The sequence below is a fragment of the Coptis chinensis genome, chromosome 4, assembly GCF_015680905.1.
Source record: "Coptis chinensis isolate HL-2020 chromosome 4, ASM1568090v1, whole genome shotgun sequence".
In the NCBI taxonomy this organism is placed as follows: domain Eukaryota; kingdom Viridiplantae; phylum Streptophyta; class Magnoliopsida; order Ranunculales; family Ranunculaceae; genus Coptis; species Coptis chinensis.
This window is the reverse complement of record NC_141459.1, coordinates 56,684,415-56,695,617: the sequence shown is the minus strand read 5'-3', so window position 1 is coordinate 56,695,617 and position 11,203 is coordinate 56,684,415. Positions and strand designations below refer to the sequence as shown.

The 11,203-nt window shown below is 37.1% G+C and overlaps 1 protein-coding gene across 1 annotated transcript; it reads left to right on the top strand.

Moving 5' to 3' along the window:
• The first annotated feature begins 477 nt into the window (after nucleotides 1-477).
• On the top strand, nucleotides 478-10,183 carry LOC147504102 (lysM domain receptor-like kinase 3). The gene is made up of 12 exons (XM_086557200.1): nucleotides 478-1,192; nucleotides 2,147-2,180; nucleotides 2,297-2,298; nucleotides 2,412-2,573; nucleotides 4,519-4,721; nucleotides 6,809-6,898; nucleotides 7,759-7,852; nucleotides 7,933-8,084; nucleotides 8,166-8,254; nucleotides 9,295-9,433; nucleotides 9,537-9,635; nucleotides 9,725-10,183. Exons 1-12 carry the CDS (start codon nucleotides 586-588, stop codon nucleotides 9,887-9,889), a joined length of 1,836 nt encoding a protein of 611 aa, XP_086413326.1. The 5' UTR covers nucleotides 478-585; the 3' UTR covers nucleotides 9,890-10,183.
• Nucleotides 10,184-11,203: the final 1,020 nt, after the last annotated feature.

The window sequence follows — 11,203 nt, the reverse complement described above, 5'->3', positions numbered from 1 at the left end:
CTAAATGGAGAAAAAGATAAATGTTTTCTCATATCTTAAATCACTAATCATAAGTTCACAACATATAAATCAACTAGCTCAAAGATGAAAACAATTATATCTCAAAAGTAGTTTACAAGTTTATAGTTTGAGTTTTTTTGCTAGATGGAGAAGAATGTCATAATTGGTATTAATAAAAAATAAATTGCTGGCTTCAGCCCGAAAATGTCCTTATAGAAAAATTATTAGTGATAGATGTTGATGTCAGTCCGTTTTTGTCCTAAAACCGAAATTATTGGTCAATTTATGTGTTTGGGCCTAAATTTGTGTCTTGTGAATAAACGGGCCTTGACCAAATGTTGAACTAAACTGGGCTTAAAAATATTGGGCATTTGTTATAGATGGGGGCCCGTATCCTATACTCCTTTTACCCGGTAATAATACAAACAAAGTAAAATAAATTGAGCGTTACTGTAGAAAACAAAGAAAATAGTGGCGGGTCAATAAAAGAAGAGAATTCCAAGTCAACAGAAAACCGTGTCTTCTCTCATTTGTAAACGCCGCAGCCAAGTCACAACTCAATCTCCACTTCCAATTTCCGAAAACATGAATTTCATAGTGGGATTACTTTTAACTCTAATAAGTGTAATAAAAGTAGAATCATCATGCCCCAGAGGTTGTGATATCTCTTTAGCATCATACTACTTATGGCAAGGAACAAACTTAACATTTATATCCGAAATATTCCAAACACAAATCCCAAATATCCTTTCATACAACCCAAATATACCAAACCAAGATTCCTTACAAGCATTCACTAGAATAAACGTGCCATTCACGTGTAACTGTATTAATAATGATTTTTTAGGACACGTGTTTAGTTACACAGTTCGTTCAGGTAATACATATGATCGTGTTGCTACTTTGTATTACTCGAATTTAACGACAGTGGGGTGGTTAGAAAGGTTTAATAGTTATCCACCTGATAGGATACCGGATGTTAATGCTGTTTTAAATGTTACTGTTAATTGTTCTTGTGGGGATAAGAGTGTGTCCAAACAGTATGGTTTGTTTGTTACTTATCCTTTGAGGACGGGTGAGAGTTTGGAGTCCGTTGCGGGGAATGCCACTGTGGATGCGCAGTTGCTGCAGCGGTATAATAAGGATGCGGATTTTAGTAATGGGAGTGGGATAGTGTTTGTTCCTGGCAGAGGTAATTTATTATTATTATTATTTTTTTTTTTATCCATGTGGAATATAGTATGATATGTAACAATTGTATGAATTACGTGCTTATTTTAGATGATAAAATCGCTATTTTAAGAGTTTCCAACTCAAAATCATCTGCCAGTGAGTGTATTGCGAGGGTATTGACTTTAGAAAGTTTATCCCCTGGAGTCTTGTTTAGGTGTGAACACCATTAGCTCTGTTGCATGGGTACTTCAAAGCTATATAGAAAAGGCGCGATTTCTTAGAGCGTACCGACCGACACCTTGTAGTTGCTCTACATATTTTTCAACATTGTTTCCTACCGCTCAACCCATGAATACATAGCTTCAAAGTGGAAGCCACACCCTTGTCGGACACTCCAACTTTTAACTGAAAATGCCATGTCCCTGCTGTATCCTTGCAATGTAGCCCCTCATTAGAGAGGACAGACAAAGTCCTGGAGATGGAAACCACCTTTTTTTTTTTTTTTGGTTGGTAAGCCTATTTTAAATGAGATTAGTAACTCTTTGAGACCTCTGATATCATCACCCAAAGGTTTTACCGACTTTGCTAGTTGGCACCTGCATGGAAACCACCTCATCATGCCTTCAATACCCTCTTTATTTTCTGTCCTGCAGATCAGTCTAGTCGCCTACCTTTTCCAATTGGCTATATGATACATACTATCTTACCCTTTTCCAGATAGAAAATGCTTTTCCCTGATGATATATGATTTTTTATTTTATTAATACACGACTGTGAGACTGTCTCTGTTGATATGAGAAACTTAATGCAGTTTACTTGATTTTAAGAGTATGATTACTGCGTCTGGTCTGGAGCAATTCACTTGCTTATACCTAAAAGCAGCTTCCGTGGTTTGAATCTCAAGAATCTCATAACAAATAGGAAAGAAGAGAATGCACTTTGCTAATATATTTTTCTTCTTATTTCGTTGCAGATCAATCGGGAAACTTCCCTCCTTTAAAGCTAAGGTACAACAAGAACTGGTTCTAGCAGTCACAAGCAAATAATTTATTTATTTTCCCCCCTAATTCATAAAGTACTTCTGACTTGGACTTTCAATCATCTTCTTCTTTTGGCAGCAAAGGTGTTAGGTCTTCTTCTGCATTCCTGATATTGCTGATTGTTGATACTTCTTGTTTCGGTATTCCAATTGAGATGGCAAGATAGGGTCTTACACGTGTGCTGTTACTGAATTTCAGCAGGAATATCTAGTGGAGCCATTGCAGGCATATCTCTTGCAGGAATAGTTGCTGCACTCTTCTTCGCAGCTTTTATATATATTGGGATTTTCAGAAGGAAGAAGGTGGAAGCTTCATTGCTAAATGCAGAGCCAGAGGATAGTATTAATCAACATGGGCGTGGTAATATTTCTTCTTTTGGTTGAACATTGCAAGCTTAATCTAAATTTTAAAGGACACTCCTTTAGGCATTACCAAATTTGGCACTCTCATAGAATTCGTGGGAGGTTTAATATGGATTACAGAAACCCCTATTTTCAGTATTGGCTATTTAACATCACTAGGGATATTCAATGCTTACCCGTAACACGCTAAGTGTATGTTTAACTTTTTTAAGAACACACTTTCTTTCATGTTTGTGACTTGTGAGTTGTTTTCCTTTGATTATTTTGATTAACTATACAAGGGTATCTACTATTGGTTACTTAGGTTCGCTGCAATGCTTTTAGAACACACACACACACACACACACATGCATGGAACTTGCTATGTGAAACTGAATATAATGAGAATACCCAATTCCGTAACACAGTTCCTAGAAGACCTATAGAATATAAAATGTTATATCTCTTGCATCCCCCATCAAACTCAATGTGAAGCATCACCAGTTTTGCAAGAGAAATATGAGAAACAAAGACGGAAAAAATTGCCGCACCGCTGCCATTGCCATATGATATAGCAAAGAGTGAAAAGTAGAGGGAGTGATGTTGCAGGAAGTGCAAAATAGAATCAAAGATGCAATTGAAGAAGATAATTAAAATGCAATCCATACTAAATCTACAAGAAACGGATGTGATGCTACAAGAAAATTAAGAAGCTATTGTAGAGAGGGCAAATTCTAAAAAACCAAAAGAGGAGACTCGGGGATAGAACAAAGCCCCACACACCTTGAAATGGGAGGAATAATCTCAACGCTCTCTCTCAGCGGGACACGCTGGAAATAAACACAGGTGGGCGCTTCGCTATTTTTTTTTTGGTGCAACTGCACCTAGACCCTAGACCTCTCACATCTTAAAGCTTTGATACCATATCAAATTGCCAATTACTCTAAAAGCTCAAACTTGTATAAAGGGCAAATTCTATGAATATCAAGAGGGTTTGGGGATAGAACGTAGGTGGGACGCTCCTAGAAATGGAGTAAATAATCTCAACAATGAGAATCACATGTGCTGATTTTTCGGGTTTGAGAATCGCCAACCGCGATCTGAGGATTGACTAAGTGCAACAGTTCGTGATTGATGCTTACTGTGTCAATGGTCTCCTGTTTGATGGGCGAGGGTAGAGTTGGGGTGTTTTATGTTCTTTGAGGATTTGTTTGAGATCGTTAGATAGGAATACCCAGTATTTGAAGATGATTGGTAGAGTTGGTGTGGGTATTACTTATTTTTAATTAGGTCACGATCTTTTAATCTTCAGTGTCTTTTTGTGTTCTTTTTGCCCTTTTCAAATTTATGTTTTTATCTGAACTTGCTGATAAAATAATACTCAATCCATTGTATTCATATTCTTGCTCTTTCATGATTATTATTGCTGAGAATATTAGTCCCACTTTGGGGAGTCTAAAGCCTACTTATCAATATGTAAATCATGGGGCCTCACTCATTACCAATTGGTTTTGAGTTGGATACCCATTTTTAATTTGGTATTAGAGCATACTATTTCTTTCGCCCAAAGGTCCTGTTTGTGCTTCATTTCATCCATTTATCAAAGTCCAAGTGTCAGACTTAAGTCATGCCACACGTGAGGGGGCGCGTTGAGATTATTAGTGTCACATTGTGGAGTTCAAAGCCAAGCTATCAACATATAAATCCCGGGGCCTCTCCACTCATCACCAATTTAATGATAATCACACATATACCATGTACCTGATTTTGCTGATTAAAAATGATAACGAAACCACTGCAAGATGCTCCTATTCAAATGGGGGCATTTTAGTGAAAGGTGACAAAATTATTCATTATGAACTAATTATGTTTGTCCGTATCTCTGATGATGCAGTTCCCCATGGCTGAACTACATAAAAAGTACATATCTAGTGACAACCTTTTCCTTTTCTGTGTTGTTATAGGTCCCGGAAATCTGGTGAATAAAACCTTAGGATTAGCTGCTCCAGCAGGGCCTGCTTCCCCACGGCTTACAGGTATCACTGTGGACAAATCAGTGGTGTTCTCATATGAAGAGCTTGCCCAGGCCACAGATGACTTCAGCATGGCTAATAAAATTGGCCAAGGTGGATTCGGAGCAGTCTACTATGCAGAGCTAAGAGGAGAGGTTAGTACTAATTTCACACATTGAAAATGAGGTAAATGAAAAGTTCAAAAGAAAAAGAAATGACCTTAACATAATCTTCTTTCCATAAGGACTGCAATATGACTTGTTTATTAATGGTTTCAAAAGGAACTAGAAATCCAAGTTTTGTTCCTTAGTTTAGACTCTAGATGATCCAGGTTCAACTTTTTTTTTTCCTCAACTTATGTCCGTGGAAATAGCTGTTATTGTTTGTTTTTCCAAAGTTCCTTTCTTGCATCGACTTGTGCCCAGCTTTACTTCCTGTATTTCTCTTATGTATAGCTTATGGTGGGATCCTGTGTTAGATTTTCAATCTTAATCTTCTACGGTGTTTATGGTATGTGTTGAGATTTAAAATCCCACATGGGCAGGGCCGGCTCATCCATTAGGCGAGTTACACGGCTGCTTAAGGCCTACATCTTTGGAAGGCCTCAAATCTCTAAAATAGCCTTTGATACTATATGTATGTTCCTTACTTTTAGTAGTGTATTTTGCTGATATTTAGGGAAAAACTGGATAAAAGAGTAATTTTCGGATACTAAACCATATTTTCCATGATTCTCTCATGTTGGTAATAAGTGCCCAATAACGTTAATTTAATTTTCCGTGTAATATTCTCATTGAATCTTTGTATTTAAGAACTAAAAAGAAAAAAACTATTATGCCTTTCCTCATTGAGTCATTTCCACCACGTTTCATTTTTTTTTTTGATTGGTAAGCCTGTTTTAAATGAGATCAATAACTCTTTGATGCTAGCGGGGTTCGAGCCCCAGACCTCTGGTATCATCACCCAAAGGTTTTACCGACTTTGCTAGTCGGCACCTGCCATGGTGTAATATTCTCGAGTCGCAGGTCTCACATTTCATTGCACATGGGTATCTTAAGCCTTGCACTCAAATAAATAAATCTCAGGGCCTCTCCACTTATCACGAATTGATTCTAAGTTGGATGCCCAAATTCAATATGGTATCGGAGTAGGCTACTTCTCTCCTTTTTTATTATTTCGGAAAACCTATTCAGCCCTTATCATCTCTCTCGGGCTCAACTCTCTTCACTCAAAGAAATTGAAAAAACCGCCATCGCCATTTTCTCTTTTTCTCTCCCGACTCTTATCTCTCTTCACACATGAACAATGCGACGAGAAAAAAGGTTGCACAAGTATTTTAAATTAATAATGAAACCCAGTTTTTTTAGTCAAAATGACCCAGCCATGTCGCCCAAGAGAGTCCCCAAACAACCTCATGGCGTCGATTGGAAGTACATCCCAACGATATGATAAGGTTGTTTGAGACTTTGGGCTCAAATGACATATGTAGACCGCTCTGCTATATACTTAAACGACCTCATGACATCGATTGGAAATACATCCTAATGATATGATAAGGTTGTTTGAGCCCACGTTTAAGACTTTGGGCTCAAACGACATTGTTAGACCGCTCTACTATATACTTAAACGACCTCATGCCGTCGATTGGAAGTACATCCCAACAATATGATAAGGTCGTTTGGGTCTCGTTGCAGTTGTGATTTTGGACTTTCAATGACTTGATTTTTTTTTTGACTTTCAATTAAAAATATATATCTATTTCAAATTAGATGATATTCCAATTTCAAATGACTTAAATGGGTTTTACATAAATGGGTTTTGTCAATTTCAAATTATTTAAATGGGTTCAACTTAAATGAGTAGTGTTTTGATTTAGTAGTGTTTTAATTGAAATATAGAGGGATTTTCAATGTGGGGATGTATGATAATGAGTAGTGTTTTGACTTTTGATTGAGATGTGGAGGGAAATTTAGTTTGTTAAGTTTTCAATGTGGGGGGTGTATGAGAATGAGAAGCTTTAGGGAGTCTTTGAGGGTGAAGGGTTGCAATAGGTTATCTTGATGTAATTGGGGGTTGCCTAACACAACATTTTTTTTTTAGAAAATGGCAAACTTGTAATATTTCTATTTTTTGGGGGGTTGCCCAATGCAATTTCATAAGTGCCTGATTAAACTACATTTTTTTTAATTAATTATTTTGTTTGATTTATTAATTTATTTTTTATTTTCATTTTATTTTTCAGAAAGCTGCAATTAAGAAGATGGATATGCAAGCAACAAAGGAATTTCTCGCCGAGTTGAAGGTTTTAACAAATGTTCACCATTTGAACCTGGTATTGCACTGTCCTACTGGCTGTCACTGTCTTTTGGTTATTCTAAACAGTAGTCAATACCATCATGTTGACAATTTTAGTCTCATCATTTGAAGAAATAAAAGCCGAAACTTCCTTATATGTTGTTTTCGATCTCTACGTACTATATAAATTATCAATCAAATATTTGCTGTTATCGGGTGATAGTTTTAGATCAATATTTGAATGCTATGTGAAGTATGTGTGCTACATGTGACAACCCGCTCCACTCTACCACTAATATTATCCCCACTTAATCACCTCCACACAAGAGGTCTGCGTTTTTCTTTGTCACCAAGTAGTCATTGATTGTTACATTATAATCTAATTATGACCATTACAACAACCTTTCTTTCACCTCATGTTGATGTATAAAATTTTGAAATCTTACCCCAGGACTTGGGGAATAGCATTTCTTTCACCCTGATTCCCCATGATGTGGTACACATCATTTTACACAATGTTGAACACTGGCGTGTCTTTATGTGTTAGCAGATCTGTGTTAAATGTTTAAAGGTAGCACTGTAATATTATCTATGAATGGCATTTCAAAATAAATGAATGCAACATTTACTGTTTTGGCCTTTTAGGCAATTTTTGTATAATCATTAAAGGTAACGCTACTTTACGTGATAAGATGACGTCTTTGCTGTACTGGGGTGTGTCCATGTGTTGATGCATTTTCTGCGCGGATGCCACCTTTACAGTGATGTTACCTTGGTCCATAGTTTTGGCATTGTCCTGGATTTTGGTGTCAATAAAGTAGTAAGATAAATATAATTGTATTTAATTAAAACTTGTTACTTGGAAGTAAGTTCTGTTGATCTGAAATACCCATGCAGGTGCGCTTAATTGGTTATTGTGTTGAGGGTTCTTTATTCCTAGTCTACGAATTCATTGAGAATGGAAACTTAAGTGAACATTTGCGTGGTTCAGGTGAGTAGACATATGCTCAGTAATTAATGTTCATCAGTACTCATCATATTCAGTTTGATTAACATTATACTGTGCTTTAGGAAGAGAACCTTTACCATGGCCTACAAGGGTTCAAATCGCCCTTGATTCAGCGAGAGGTCTTGAATATATCCATGAGCACACAGTCCCTGTTTATATTCATCGTGATATAAAATCAGCAAACATTTTGATAGACAAGAATTTTCATGGGAAGGTAGTGATTATCCTTTTGTTAAAAAGTTATAAGTTAATCAAGTCCATGTTTCTTAGCATTGTAATAACATATATTTTGTAGGTTGCGGATTTCGGATTAGCAAAACTGACTGAAGTTGGAAGTTCATTACAAACACGTCTAGTGGGTACATTTGGATATATGCCTCCAGAGTGAGTGAGATAATCTCTTGTGTGTCTGTAATATTCAACATGTTTATAATTATGTTTTGGTATGTGTGTGTCCATGTATGTAAATGTATATATCTATATACATGATGGTCTGGCTAGGTTGACCTTCCCTACCAAAAGTGGACTTACACAATGGATTAATGTCTGATTTTTTTTTTGTCGAGGTGATATCTCAACGAAGGAATTCTTCTCCACAAAAAATCAACCCATTCTTTTATGTTTAACCTTGTAGCGTTTAGGATTTTATCAAGTCCAAAATTTCAAATTTGTGACTCATTTTGTAATACAAGGCATATATCTAATTGAGCTGATTTTGTGTGGAGATCAAACTCCATGGTGGGTATCATCTCCACAAAATTAGACAATAAAACTTTCCTAGGTTCACTTTTGGGTAGAGATGTCAACATAGCCCTCTGCCCCCCCCCCCCCCCAAACGCTTGCGCGTATACTGCCTCACACATACACATCTTTCATTGAAAAATTGTGGACCATTACACACATAGGATAATTCCACTGCGACCAGATCCCAGATTAACCTTTGTTATTCCTCACCTGGTGGTTCCAGGAGCATTGTATGTGTTGCTAACTTTGGAAGTTAATAATGATATCGATGTTCACTAGAACTCTATTGTGGTCTGTATCTTTCAGCTTCTGTACTCTGACCTCCAGACTTGCTCTAATTTCTGACTTAAAGCTACATATGCTCTGATGGAATGTTGTGAAAAGATGTGCTTTTAGTTTCAGTTACTCCAGTGCTGGCACTGAGCCTGGATTCAATTGCTTTGCTATTGATGAATTAATTTTTAAGCTCAACTTAGCATGCATTAGTATAAATTCTTGCGTGGAACACAAGATTGGTTGTTAGGACAATAGGGGTGTCAATGCAGACCAGAATGATTGAAGTGAATGTTATTTGGAAGAACACAAGTGTAGATTATGGATTGGTATAACTGATGGCTAATAAATTTGCTTACACAATTTCTAATTGTTTCATTATGTTTCTTGGTGTTGTTGCTTTGTAGGTATGCTCAATTTGGCGATGTTTCACCCAAGGTTGACGTCTATGCTTTTGGGGTTGTCCTTTATGAACTTATTTCTGCGAAGGAAGCTATTGTGAAGGCATATGGATCTAGTGCTGACTCAAAAGGATTAGTGTCGTTGGTTTGTCCCCTGCCATGTTCTGGTTTAATTCAAAAAATTAAATTAAATTAAAAAAATGAGTAATGTGAATTGGAGATGTATTTTATATCTTTGTGTTGAACAGTTTGAGGATGCTCTCAATCATCCTGACCCGCGAGAAGATCTCCACAAAGTAGTCGACCCTAGGCTTGGAGAGAACTACCCATTTGACTCAGTTCGCAAGGTTAAGCTGATCTCAGTCAATATAGTAAGGTTTGATTGCAAATATTCATCATAAATTCATAATAACCATATCGCTTCTATTGGTTGCAGATGGCCCAACTTGCCAGGGCTTGCACACAAGAGAATCCCCAACTAAGGCCAAGCATGCGATCCATTGTTGTTGCTCTAATGACACTTTCATCTACAACTGAGGATTGGGATGTTGGTTCCTTCTACGAAAACCAGGCTTTAATGAATCTAATGTCAGGGAGGTAAAAATTGTGTTATGCCCCAACCTTGCTAGAAAGCTGAAGGCCTTCTAAAAGTATTTCCATATCGGTAGAGCCGATTGAGCAATTTTGAACAAAGTTACACCTATGTTCTGTAAAGTAACTGAAATCAAGGATTTTAGAAAGGTTTGAGGTTCTATACTGACGAATGCTGCGTAGCAAGGTCCCGATCTGAAAGAGATGGGACGAAAAAAGTGATTGTTCATTGATGTATATTGTAAAATAAGTTATAAGCATTGAATTGAGTAATAAATGAGGCGACATTGCGTTTGCTTGTGAATTGTGTCTCTATAATATATAGTTTTTCTTTTCTTTTTTGTTGGTGCGGGTGGCGGTGATATTTCATAGGCGGCAGAATTAGCACCCCAACTAATGGGATTGGTAACAGGTCAATATCCGATCATTTACAGATTTTGGTCCCCGAGATATGCATTGCCGTGTTGATTGGAAAAAAAAAAGCATTGAAACTGCGGGACAATGGACTCAGGGGTCGTTTGTTTGTATTTTTAAGCTGAAACTGAGTCCTAATCTGATTGGTTGAAGGGAGAATGAAGTTGAGTGGTATTATTAGGGTCTTTTTAGACGGAGCTAAACTCTTCAGTAAAAAGATTACAATCCGCTTGAACAGATCATTGTGGGAAATGTATATCTCATGATAAGTTTCGTCGACCTTTCACATCCTTGGTAGAGAGTTTTCTATCCCTAAACTCTCTTATTGTGTAAACCCCTAGGGCCACTAACCTTCTTTCTATAATCTCTATCAACCAATCAGATTCAGACTCAGCGCAGAGCAGTAGACAACTCCTCATTAATGAGCTTAATTTTCCATAGGCACCCTTTAATTCCTTTTGTTAGTGACAAAAAATTGCCCATTTCTTCGACACAATCATTTCATATTTTGAACAATGTATGAACTTATGAGTTATGAGCAACTGTAAGTATGATATTGTCTGAACCACCATTTTGGTATATGTAAATGTGTGTTTTTACTTTACATACAAAGGAGGGAGAATAAGGGGTTTGGATTTGGGAAATACCGAGTTCGCTAAGGAGCGAGCTGCCTACGTATCTTCTCTTGATTCAGGGGGAGAGAAGAATCAGGTTTCACGTAGTTCATGTAGGCAGGTGATATTTATAGGCATAAAAGAGTATTGATCTTCGAGACACATGTACTCTCTTGTACATATGTAGGGTGGAGATTATGAATGTGTGTTAGGTTGGTTTTGGTAGGAATTGTGTGATGATTGGGAGTGGGTGCAGTAGTTTACATTTCACGGTGATTGGAAGTACAGGTAAGACT